The following is a 13,369-nucleotide window of genomic DNA, read 5'->3' as shown; positions in this document are numbered from 1 at the left end:
CCTTGTTGTTACTAAATTTCTGACCAAACTTCTAACAACGAACCTCCGAGATTTCCATTTTCGTTATTTTAGAAACGTTTCTTACCTTGCATCCGTCTCCAACGCCAATAGACTCCAAACTGTTCTTGCTAAGGTCCACGCTGGCCTCGTTCACGTTAATCTGCCTCATGCAACCATCAAAGCCCTGGTCAGTAATCTGGATGATGCCCTTGTTATTACCGCCGAAGTTCATGCTATCTACCGCGTAGATTTCGCTCTAAAAACACAGAAACACGTCATTAAACCTAAAAACTTTGATATTCATTCACTTAATTTATTTTTATAGATCGTTTCATTCACGAAGACGCGTGTCTCGACTCTTATTGTCATGTTATAAAAGGTTAGATTTGACAAAGCTGCGCGTCATCTTGGATGACACGAACGATAAATATCTAAGCTTAGTCAACTCTAATTTTGTTGGAAATTCCTCCATTGTATTACCTATTGTGTAGGTATTTAAAAGGTGTTAGCATTTTCACAGTGAGAGCTAAATTGTCTACCTACGGGGTGTCTAACCCCATTCCCAACAGCTTACCTACTTTAAGATTTTAGCTGACAATCCAGTACGGCTAGGATGGTCGGCTTTTTATCATTTGTCACCATGCCTGTCAGTGTTTCACTAGTGTCAGTCAGTGTTTCATCCCTGTCACACCTACCTGTGTAGACTGAGACACCATCTGGCTGCTCTCGTTGTCAACGCTGAGCCAGCAGCTCTTGAGATGCCGCCTGGCATCCAGCTTGTGCCATTTGCCGTCGTTGTATTCTTTGGCGGTTCCGACGATTACGAGCTCTTCTGGGTTGCCGAGGGAGACCTTAAAGAAATCGAAGAGAGTTAATAGAAACACAAAACGTCAGCTATCATTTATCATGCCACGAGGAACTAAAGTTATTAATACATCGCTGAATTCTTTAGCGTGTATGCGGAATGTTATGAAAGTGAAGGAAGCGAAAGAGGTATGTCAGGATCGTAGCAAGTGGGAATCCGTGGTCTCTGCCTACCCCTTCGGGAAATAGGTGTGATTATATGTATGTATCTAAGTACATTTTTTTCCAATAGACTTTCTAATGTTTTATATTTAAATAGATGACTGTAACATCACCAAACCCCTAGGTATACTTCAAATCTATCACCATTTCATCTTGCATCTGAATGAAGATGTAGTTGTTGGCATTTCCAGCTTCTAAGATTAGACCATCCATAGAATACGTTTTGAATAACAGAAGCATATGGTTCTTGTCATGTGATTGGAAAGATAAAGATAGTTTATTATTCAAATACTTAGGCATAATACAATGCGCTTATGAACGTCAAATATAGCTACACCGGCTCTAACCCTACACCTCTGACCCGAGATTTAAATCTCCCCTCAATTGGAGAAAGTTATCCCAATATGGACCGGAAAAAACACAGCGGGACACATCTTTTCAAAACGTTACATCTTATAATTAACATGCATTAAATGAGAAAACATACAATTTAGATTACTATGGTGACTAGCTTCTAGTTCTGACCCCTCAATTGCTTATAAAGAACCTGGACTTACTTGTAAGTAGACTTTTCCATCTTGCATCTGAATCGAGAAGAAGTTCTTATCATCTCCAGCCAGGAAGATCAGGCCGTTTCTGGCGTAAGTCCTGAAGAATAGGAGTACGTGGTTCTTCTGCGGGTCATGGGATTGGACGGGCATGGTTACGTGCGCGCGGCCGTTGAAGCGGTACTCTTGAGGGCCGGATTGGGAAGTTATCAGCTTGTCTCTGCAAATATACACAAAAAATTATAATATGTTAACGGCACCAATCATGGAACCTTTATGAAACCAATTGGGGTGTTTATGATATTTCACCGACACCTGTAAAATTTCCACCGCTTTACGCTTTTAAAGTTGAATGTTCTACTCGTATTCATCCTTTATGTTTTCTATGTATTAAATGAAAGCTACAGCAATTGGTTTCAATATTATTAACCAATTACAACTGTGGTTTTTTGCTCCAGTCATGGAATGTATGGCGGCATTCATTTTCAAAATAACAGATATCAATAAAAAATTAAACTTAAGCAGCTCTTTGTCTCTTGTTTATAGTAAAATGTTGCCAGAGATTAAATACTGATGGTACATACTTGTTTTACAGGATTTGTCTATACTGGTGCCTGTTCCACTATAGGGGTGTTTACTATAATCATTTATTAGAAAATTAGAATGTCATCAGTTATCTACTTAAAATCAGGAGACATTAAACTACCTAATTACCTTAAATTACCCATATTGACAAGTTTCCGACATTAAAGTAATTTACCATAATTATAGAGACCGTGCGCGTTGGAGGGTCTGCCATCTTGTGACCTGAATCGGAACTATAAACATGCACATGTACACGTCACGTGTTTTCTTGTGCATAGTAAGTGCTGTCATCTTGTGGGCTACATCGGAACAATAAACATTACATTTACGCCTCGCGCGAAAAATCTGACGGCTCCTGTGCTGCCTCCTACAGTTCATGCACGCTCCCTATACCTAATTAAAAAGTTACAGGAATATCATGAAAGGTGATCAAGACCATGTCGCGAGGAAAGCCATTACACTACCGGACAATAACAGAGCATGCCTCCCTCGGACGGAGAGGTGACCCGCCTGCTACGTGGTTCACCATATCAATGGATTTGAAACAGACCCAGTTGAACAAAGAGACAACCCAGGATCGACCGATCTGGCGCTTGAGAACGATGAGGGCCAACCCCAAATAATGGGAACTCTTCCCACTATATTTCCAACTCACCTCTGCCTGGCTCCCTTCAGCTTCTGCGCCGCCTCAAAGTTCCACAGGCCAACGGGCGTATCTCCAAGCATGAGCTCCTCGATCTGACCCTCGAACGCTGGGTAGCTGACACCTTGTAGCTTGGAATTGGATGGAACGCCGCCCACGTATAGTTTGGATTTTTGGCGATCTGCAAATGGAATATGTCAAAATTTCATGATTGCATAGTTCCAAAAAGGTTCCAGTCAACGTGGCCAAATAGTTCGGTACACCATACTAAATATATGGTGTACCGAACTTGTGTGTGTACTTGTGTACCGAATTTGACGCCGACTGTACGATTCGTCGGTCAATACTTGAAAGGTATCTATATTTTTCTTGAATCGTGGCCCCGTTGAAACACATTTCGGTTCAAAATAAGTGTAAACTAGCCATACTAACTGAAGAATATCACTATGTTACTAAATTAAAAGTAAACAAAAGATGTACAAAACTAGGAAGTCTACAGAGACAAAACAAATATGGCACTAGGTTGTATACATATATATTACCTAAAATATTAAATGATTTGCCAGAGGATGTTCGTGTAAAGTACTTAAATGGTAAACATATAAAAAAAGATTATTAAAATGCACTTATAAAATCAAACGACACAAGCTACTTATACTAAGAATCCTACAATGTTTTTTTTTTTATATTAGATATAAGACATTAATATATGTATTGTTCTCTGAACTCCCCATCGGCACACAAACCTCCTCAAGGTTTTGCCTACTGTAAATTGTTTGTTTATTCAATAAATTAAAAAAAAAAACATATCTCTGCAAGTGGCATATGTAGTTTTTGAGTTGTTGGAATTTGGATTTTATTTCCATTAATCAAATTTGAAATTTGAATGACATAATTGGTCAGAAGCCGACGGCCTACCATGCCAAGGGTTAAGATAACAAAGATTTCATAAAACTTCCAGGTAACGTTAAAGGTATCATTGCCGCTACTACTCGTACTTTCAAATGTCGAGAATGAACGTTTATTTTATCCCTTTGGGTATGTTAAACCTATCAATTTAACCTCCAAATATATTCCATTTCATCCGGCTTTGATGATTAATTTTAAGATAAGTCACAACTCCCGACAGCGCAATATAATTTGAATCTTTCCGTCATATTAAACTTGAAACTCTATGGGCACGAATGTGGCCAAATAATGACATAGCTTTAACTTTAAAATGTTCAGTCTCCAAAACATAAGCATCGTCCAATCCTATACTATGTATCTTTAGGTATTTAAAAAAAGGTAAACAAAATCTACCCTCAAATGGCTCCTTAAGCCAGTTGAGGGTAGATGAAAACATTACACGATCAAATAATGTAGGTTTAAAGTCAGGTCGTTCAGTGACAGATCCAGACGGGTTTGAATTTGGTTGGTTAACCAATAAATATCAAAAACTTCCAGAAAATGTACAAACTGTTTGTTTACTTTTATTTAAATACCTAAAGACACAGAGTATAGTGGGACACAATAAAATCAATAATGTAAATACCCAGGTTGAAAATGGTGTGTTGTCCTGGAAGCACGACCTCCTTGGAATGGCTCTGTTCCGTTCCGTCTTCGAGAGCTTCGCGGATGGTCAACTTCACATTGCCTCCAACCCTGTAAACAAATATTAAGGTAGAAGTACTAGTGCTCGACGCTACACTAGTACTCAACATGGGCACTTTATGTCAAAGTGACAAGGATTAAGTTCGAATACAGAAAAATCTTCGTTGTTCAAATTTCCATGGAATAAAGTGCCCATGTCGGTGACTAGTGCAGCGACGAGCACTAGTACTTCTACCTTGTGTCACGGTGTGTGAACAGCCTATATGGTCGATTATGGTGTGATAGAAGGTTTGGCTGTGAGCACATATTTACTGATAGTATCTTGGAAAGAAATTTAAATACTTAAATGGTTAAACACACATTTCCACCAAGCAACCATCTCACGAAATCACACTGTTAATAAGTATGATGGTAGTGGGTGCTAAAAATCGTGCAGAAAAAAAGCGGATCCCGGGGTCTAAAATAGTAGTTGCAAGCAGTCGCTAATAATAGAAAAACAGAGGTCACGACTTGAATTAGTTGTCCAACATTGAACCAGTAACTGTTTGTTATTGGTCTACGTGCAGACATAAAGCTCCAAGTGACTCTGGAGGAGACGGACATTCTTCGTTGATAGTCTTAACCATAGATAGGAGCCTATAGATGTGGTATACGCGTACGTCCGTGAGGGATAGAACATACGCAATGCGACAAAATTAAAAAAAAACGTTTTAATAATCCCGACATCATACCAAAAACAACCTACGTAATTTGGTCGGGTTGTTTGTTGCCCACCAAATTTACGGCGGGGAATAATAAAAATGTGACTGTGGCAAGGACAAACAATAATAGCGCTTTCTCTGCTACCCCTACTGAATGATACATTAGACTATCCCCTCCCTCCCCTCCCCCCGCTCGTGCCTGATCCAGTTATGCTAGATTCATGGTCCTAAGGAACAGCAAAGATAGAAGTTCTCACCTGTCAACAATGACCTGGTACCACTTGTCGTCATCAACTCGCTTGTCGCTGTTGATCCTCATCGGCTCGCGGCCGGATTCTGCGCTGTCTCCAATGTCAATGACCAGGTAGGGGTAGCCATTTTGGATGCTGACTGCCATAAAGTCGTCCTGTGGAGGAAAACGATATTAATAAACTCCACAAAGGTTTCATAGACGTGGTTATAAAGCGGTTTTTTGTGTTGAAGTTGGTCCATCGATGTGAGGTTCAGAATGTGATTTGATCCTCCTAAGGCTGGTTTCTTCAGGGTTTCCAAAATAGAAGAGGAAACCATCAGGAGACCTCTGGTCTTGAATTAATATGGATCTCGGAATCCTAACACGCTAGTGAATGGAACTTACTGATAAAATCAGGGGTTACAGATAGAAGAGGAAGCCATCAGGCGACCAAGTCTAGAAGTAAGCCGATACATGTGTGGACGTGGATCAATGATGGTATTCAACATGCTAGGCTTTTAGGTTTCTTTCTCTTGAAAAAGACTTACCGATTTAGTCCTCCTAAGGCTGGTTCCCTCAGGGTTTCCAAGATAGAAGAGGAAACCATCAGGAGACCTGGTCTTGAAGTAAGCCGATACATGTGTGGATGTGGACATCTCATCGATGGTATCAGGGATGCGTGGTTGGAGCGTCGCGAAGCGGTCGAAATTGACACCGACTTGGACTCGGTTGGCTACAGTGCGTGCCTAGAAAAATTAAACAATAACATCACATTTTTTATTATAGTAAGTAAAGAATAACCGGTAGGTCAAACCTCAGTCTCTGCGCTATAAGGTCTATAGAATATACAAGTCTAACTAAATCTCAAAAATGTCCCCATGTTATATTGTACCACGAGCAACTCAACTGTACTGCGTCCAGCTTTTTTGCAGCAGCAGTCTCCGTAGCCTATGGATGTCTGCAACTCCAGAGGAGTTACATGCGCGTTGCCGACCAACACTCCGTACCCTCGTTGAGCTCTGGCAACCTTTCTCACCGGCAGGAACACAACACTATGAGTAGGGTGTAGTGTTATTTGGCTGCGGTTTTCTGTATAGTGGAGGTACTTCCCCAGTTGGGCTCTGCTCTAGATCTGGAATGACATCAGCTGTGCTGTGCCCTACCACACTAAGCGAGATGACATTCACAATGCCCATACCTCTCTTTTGGACGTAGTTTAAGGACATACCCGGGTCCGAGAAGAGCTTGACATCGACAAATATTGTCACGTATTTCAAGTCGAAAATTGCTCGACATATTGCGCACCATAACGTAGATAACGGGAGCATTTGTTGGCTTCTGCATCGGTCCGGCAACACATTCTCCCTTCGAAGCTCCTTGTGTAAGCGGATGTGTCGAGCAATCATTGACTTAAAATACGTGAGTCACCTGTTTTGTTTAATTTTACGTATTATTCAGTGTCATTACGTACTTGTTCGATTTGCTCCTTGATCTTGCTAAGTTTTTTGGCGGCTTCAGCCTTACGTCTCTCGAAGTCTTCCTGCTGCGCTCTGACTCCATCATATTTCTGCTGCAACTTGGGCTTCAATCCGTCAATGTTATTCACTGAAAGAAAAATATGGATGAGTCTATAACGGAACACCACCAGTCTCTGTTGGGCACTCGGTACTCGAAGTTGTTGACTCGTACATCTATCTAGGTCTAAGTAGTCCAATTAGGTAGTTCCAACTTCGAGAAGAAAATCCAACTCGGTTTGGCAGCGTTCGGGAAACTACGTAATGTCTTTTCGTCCGACATACCTCAGTGCCTCAAGACAAGTCTTTAATCAATGTGTGTTACCAGTGATAACTTACGGCTCCGAAACGTGATCTTTCACTATCGGCTTCATCTCAAAACTCAAAGTCGCTCAACGAGCTGTGGAGAGGGCCATGCTCGGAGTTTCTCTACGTGATCGAATAAGAAATGAGGAGATCCGTAGACGAACTAAAGTCACCGACATAGCCGACCGAATTAGCAAGCTAAATGGGCAGGCCACATTGCACGCAGAGAAGATGGCCGGCGGGGGTATGGTGGAAAAATACAAACGACAGGGTCGTGTGGAGGAAACGAGAGGGAGCCTTTGCCCACGGTGGAACACTAAATTAGGCTGATAAAAAAAATGATTGGTCTGCCCTAGTCGGTAGTGACCTGGCTTATGAAGCTGATGGTCATTTGTTTCTGTGGTGAGGACAGATATTTGTTCCTGAGTTATGAGTGTCTTGAGGTAAGCGGACTGCAAAATGCAAAAAGCTGCATTTAGGAGATGATGGGTGGTTATACCTTGGGATATACATCACAAATTATTTTCCAAACTCCATACTTGCATTGACATTTGACATGATTTGAACTTTAGTCGCGTTTTTATTTTTGACACTGAATCGGATACGATCTGTGGATCTAAAACCTTTGACACATACCCAACGTCTCAAAATATACCCGATATAATAAGCCTGAGCAGCAGTCAGCTCAGGCTTATTATATCGGGTATATACCGGCAGTCAGATCGTTCCCAAGGTCAGACATCAGCTTGAGCGTGCTCTTGACTGTCTGGTTGATCTTCTCGTCTTGGAGGGATCTTTCCGATGGTTAGTAGGGAGCTAGGGTAAAAATAAATACTTACCCAACGTCTCCACATTATCCTTCATCTTCAAGGCCTCATCAGCTTTCTTCGGCAACGTCTGAGCTGACTGCTTACTGGCGGCCAGATCATTCCCAAGGTCAGACATCTGCTTGAGAGTGCTCTTGACCGTCTGATTGACCTTCTCGGCTTTGTCCATCTCGTCTTGGAGGGATCTTTTTTCGATGGCTGGTAGGGAGCTGGGTGAAAAAATATGCTGTGGTAATTTTTTGGAAGTTTTTAAATTCTTACGCTTCTGATGTGTAGCCCTAAGTATGTTTGATACATTATCTTTCTTTACTGTCATGAAAGTGAAGGAAGCGAAAGAGGTATGTCAGGATCGTAGCAAGTGGAAATCCGTGGTCTCTGCCTACCCCTTCGGGAAATAGGCGTGATTATATGTATATATGTATCTTTCTTTACTCAATCAACTAAAATGCAATTATGGTACCAAACCAGGTACATAACAAGGCGTTAACTCGATTTTCATCACACTTGCTCAAAAAATATTTTAGTTCATGCAGGTGTGCTGAAGGACAAAGGAATATTTTGTTCCCGCGGGAGTTATGGATTGTAAACAAAGCTATTACTTCCTAGAGAGTCATAGCTTTTTTTTAAATTATGTCATTTATTCATACAAACCAAGTAGCATAAATGAGTTTTACTTTAAAAATACTGACGTTTATAATTTAATATTTTTGTTTATGTTTAAAATTATTTAATTTGACTAATTTAACAGCCGCTAAAATATTTTTACATAATTTTCAATCGTGGCTGAATGCCGAATAGGTCTGTACCTTCGATGCCTCACCTGCCAAGAAATTACAAAATGATGGTTTTTTTAAATAAAATACAATGGATACTGACTTAATATTAAGTACAACGTCCCACAAAACTGTTTGCACCGTTTGACTGTGGGATCCGTAAGGCTATACTAAGGTCCGTTTTTTTATTCCGTAGACTAAAATGACGTTTCATATGTAAGACATGACATTTCTTAGTACCACATGAAATGTCATTTTATTCTACGGAATAAAAAAACAGAATATAGATAAGCTACATGATAATTATAAAGTCTTAAATCTAATTAATTGTTGAGGCAAAAATTGGATAGGTATGTGTTAAATGCTATCAAGGTAAAATTATTAATTAATCAACATTTTTACACCATGTTAGTGGCATACAAGCAACAACTTACAGGACTATAGCGCTGTTCCGGTCATCACATTCTTCAATAGTCTTCTTAACTTGCTGAAGGGCCTGTGCTGCTTTAGTCTGGTTGGGTGCGAGAGCATCATTAACTATGCCAAGCGCTTGTATCGCTTGGTCGCGGAGAGAGCTTGAGCGGTTTAGAGCGGGACCGACCTTTTCGCTTAGATTTGTGTTCTACAGAAAAATACAGTCATATTAATTAGAATAAGAATTCGTTTTCGTCGTAAGATGTTAAAATGATACAGAGTCACAACGGCTACCCTTTTGGGGTAGACAATATTACACAATTACCATATATATATATTATTATTATATTAAGTACATCTAAAATTACACGGAGTTAAATAAATAATACTCCTTTATATCGTAAAAAACTTGATCTATTAGCCACTGCTTTAGCTGTCGTTTAAATGATTGTCCGCTTAACACCTTAAGACTATTGTGTAAATGGTTATAAACTTTGATGGCCGAGATAAATGTGGTCGGCCATCAAAGTTTAGTAGTTCCGTTATTAACCCTCGGGAGCAATATATTGTACGGATATTAAGTTGTAGATTTACTGATCAATTCTTTGTGGTATTAAAAAGGCGCGGGATGTTACGAATAATAAAAATAACTGATAAGTTGGTAGCGATTTTGATAGCCCAGACGAATCCACTGCTACTATGGGGTCGATGCGAACAGTAGCTCAGCTCACACACACTGAACTACAAACACCGTATCCGGTTCGATGGACCATGTTGTACCAAGGGTCCTTTTCGAGATTGAAGCCGTTTGAACTTTATAACAACTGAAATAATCTCCCAAACAAGTCTCACAAACAAGATATAAAAATACACACTTGATATTCCAAGGCAAACGGTCGTTAGCTAGTTTGAGCAGGTGACAGCGCCATCTCTCGGTGCATTTGGAAACCAAACCACGATATGTGTGATTAAAGTTATGAATTGGACAGAAGGGTTATTGTAAACGTCAAACTTTATGAAATTATGACGTTTACTTGACACTTGCACCGTCTGGGCTATGAGAATCGCTGCCAACTAATCTTGGTCTGACTCTAAATTTGTTCTTACCTAATATCTTATCTAAGCAACTGAGAAACTATCATTTTTTTTTTATTGCCAACTATAATTTTAATAGAAATGATCTGACCGTACGGTCACTGCGTAACATTTACCTTTGGATTGTTTTCTGTTGTTAAACGATTGTGTATTTTAAGAAGAACTATAGGGACCTTGCGCGTTGGAGGGTCTGCCATCTTGTGGCCTGAATCGAAACCATAAACATGTACATGTACACGTCACGTGTTTTATTGTGCATATGCCATCTTGTGGGCTACATCTGAACAATAAACATCACATTTACGCCTCGCGCCAAAAATCTGACGGCTCCTGTGCTGCCTCCTACAGTTCATGCACGCTCCCTATCAACAAACATTTTAAACGTACAAACACATCGTCCATTGAATTTACTTAGCTAAACTTACAATATCGTTGGTCTTAGAATCAGCCTCAGTCGCGTCGTCGGCGGCCTTCTTCGCGGCCCCAATCTCTTGTACGATGCTCGAGTAAGCGGAGGCAGCGCTGTAGGCGTGCTGGCGACGGGTGTCATTCTCTCGCTCTGCCAGCGCGTGGAGGTTCTTGGCCTGAAAGAGACAGATGTATAAATAAATAGGGTTTGAACCCAACCTCCGGATTAATACACGTCGCGCATCATTACCGGAATAAGTTATTTTCATGATTCATGGTCAGCTGATCTGATGGCAGCGACGTGATTGCCTGAATTCCAGTAACTATCAGACTATTGTCTAGTTAGAACTTACTCGACTCTTCAGATCATCAGCATGGCTTCTAGCAGCGTCACTCGCATGGTACAGACTAGGAATCTCCTCAAGACGCTCTTTAATTGCCTGTTCCAACTTGTTGTTTTCTTGGTTAAGGCTTCCTAAAGCTGCTGAGGCGTTGGTTACTATGGCAGCGGCGAGGTTGTTAAGTCTTGTGGCGTTGGCGATGTCTACGCCGGCGTCGATTAGGTCTTTCATGGCTTCGGAGTTGAGGTTGCCGACGGAGGCGACTTTGTCGCTGAACTTGGAGTTTCTGTGGGGAAATTGGTTTCGAAAATAAAAATTACTATACAGTCTTAGGAATCGGGTATAAAAGCCATCGTAAATTTGAGGCTTAGAAAAAGAAGCAAAAGTTTAAAGATAAAATTGAACGTTTTCCTTCTTTCAATTTCATCTTCTTATAGTTAAGTTAATTCAGGTCCATTGCAACAAAATTTATAACTATAATCTATAACGTTTTCGGCATCAATATTATATGTAATATAAGACAAATGTAACTCTTTTGTAATGACTGTTTGTGCCAAAATAAAGAGAGAAAAAAAAATACTCTACTAACGATCAAATAGTGCTTTACCCTTTGAACGTCACCTATCGTGTGCACATCATTGTAAACTTTATCGGAATCCACGAAGGTCGATATTGGGCTATAACCGAGCGCGTCAGTTGACGTCTTTGGTGGTCAAAGGGTTAAAATGATTTTAATCTAACTTAACGATTCATCATCAACTTTAATATCAAGTAAGTAGTTCTAGCAGATGTCGACATATTGGACTTGTCTGATCTTATTTTGGTATGTTGCTCTCCACTTTTAAATGCACTTTAAAACAAAGGAGTTCACTTTGCGGTATCAGATCTGAATGGGAATTCAGATCTGAATGTCTACAGTTACAGAGAGACATCTCCTCGTCTACTGTTGCTAGATTTAAGCCTGATTGGCTGCAACTGTATACTCCATCATGTCTTCCATCTTGACACTTATCACTGGAGTTTAATAGTAAGAATTACGAGGTGACGATCAGGACCTCGAAGGTACTCTAAGAAAGGCCATAGGCCTAGACTGAAAGTGATCAAGACTTACTTGTTGCTAACTTAAAGCCTGTCAACCACATCAGCCCATTGACTGGCTGCAACTGTATACTCCATCATGTCTTCCATCTTGACACTTATCACCGCAGTTTAATAGTAAAAAATACGAGGTGAGGACCAGGACCTCGAAGGTACTCGAAGAAAGGCCATAGGCCTAGACTGAAAGTGATCAAGACTTGTTGCTCGCTTTAAGACTGTCAGTCACATCAGCCCGTTGACTGGCTGCAACTGTATACTCCATCATGTCTTCCATCTTGACACTTATCACCGCAGTTTAATAGTAAAAAATACGAGGTGAGGACCAGGACCTCGAAGGTACTCGAAGAAAGGCCATAGGCCTAGACTGAAAGTGATCAAGACTTACTTGTTGCTAACTTTAAGCCTGTCAGCCACATCAGGCCGTTGATTGGCTGCAACCATGTCTTCCAACTTGATACTTATCACCGGAGTTTAATAGTAAAAATTACGAGGTCCAGGTAAAATTAGATCAGGACCTAGTAGGTGCTCGAAGAAAGGCCTGAATATAGGATGAAGACTTACTTGTTGCTAGCTTTAAGTCTGTCAGCCACATCAGCCCGCTGAACGGCTGCGGCTGTGTGTTCCATCATGTCTTCCATTTTGACACGGAGCTTGCGCGCCTCGGTCACCAGCTTTTCGAAGTCCTGGGATAGAAAAAATATTAAAATATCATGTTGGTCAACGGATACATAAGTGACTCATTTTACTTTAGTTGTACATTTTTTTCAGATTTGGGGATTTTATGTTAAAAGAGTAAACGGTTGGACTTAGCGCGTTTATGTCTTTTTTACTACATCTTTGTCTACTGAGATACTTACCAATTTTCATTAATTCTTTAGGTTTTATAGTAAAAAAATATTATTTTAGACGACTTGTAGAAAAAATAGTGATATAAGTAATCAAGCTTTTCAATCTTGTACATTACATAGGCAACTCAGCAACTGAATAGCTCTTTATTATATAAAATCCTATTATCAGCTCGCTTGCACCTATAATTTTGGCATCTTTTGTTAATAAATAACAGCGTATTTTATTGTAAACCAGGATTTTTTCTGGCATATCCAAAATTATGGTATAAAGTAAATGTAATAGTATATTGTGCAACGGGGAGGGTAAGTGACATTTTCGATACGAGGGTGGTAATTCCCGACAGTCGCAGGCTGGAGGGAATTAAAGACCCGAGTTTGCAATATGCTTACTCCCGGAGTTTGTATCCTTACCACAAT

The 13,369-nt window shown here is 40.3% G+C and overlaps 1 protein-coding gene across 1 annotated transcript in view; it reads right to left on the bottom strand.

Annotated features, from left to right (window-relative positions):
- Positions 1 to 31: 31 nt before the first annotated feature.
- LOC133526497 (laminin subunit alpha) overlaps positions 32 to 13,369 on the bottom strand; it is an 84,957-nt gene continuing 71,619 nt past the window's right edge. The window contains exons 45-57 of the mRNA XM_061863157.1: positions 12,666 to 12,787; positions 11,019 to 11,292; positions 10,683 to 10,841; positions 9,183 to 9,370; positions 7,988 to 8,184; positions 6,800 to 6,933; positions 5,877 to 6,074; positions 5,354 to 5,502; positions 4,337 to 4,446; positions 2,815 to 2,983; positions 1,584 to 1,794; positions 696 to 851; positions 32 to 256 (exon numbers count right to left, since the gene is read on the bottom strand). Coding sequence (XP_061719141.1) covers positions 32 to 256; positions 696 to 851; positions 1,584 to 1,794; positions 2,815 to 2,983; positions 4,337 to 4,446; positions 5,354 to 5,502; positions 5,877 to 6,074; positions 6,800 to 6,933; positions 7,988 to 8,184; positions 9,183 to 9,370; positions 10,683 to 10,841; positions 11,019 to 11,292; positions 12,666 to 12,787 — 2,292 coding nt within the window. The remainder of the gene's footprint in view (positions 257 to 695; positions 852 to 1,583; positions 1,795 to 2,814; positions 2,984 to 4,336; positions 4,447 to 5,353; positions 5,503 to 5,876; positions 6,075 to 6,799; positions 6,934 to 7,987; positions 8,185 to 9,182; positions 9,371 to 10,682; positions 10,842 to 11,018; positions 11,293 to 12,665; positions 12,788 to 13,369) is intronic.

This window comes from Cydia pomonella, chromosome 1 (assembly GCF_033807575.1).
Source record: "Cydia pomonella isolate Wapato2018A chromosome 1, ilCydPomo1, whole genome shotgun sequence".
Lineage (NCBI taxonomy): Eukaryota > Metazoa > Arthropoda > Insecta > Lepidoptera > Tortricidae > Cydia > Cydia pomonella.
Note: the sequence above shows the minus strand (reverse complement) of the source record. Positions and strands in the feature narration are given on the sequence as shown.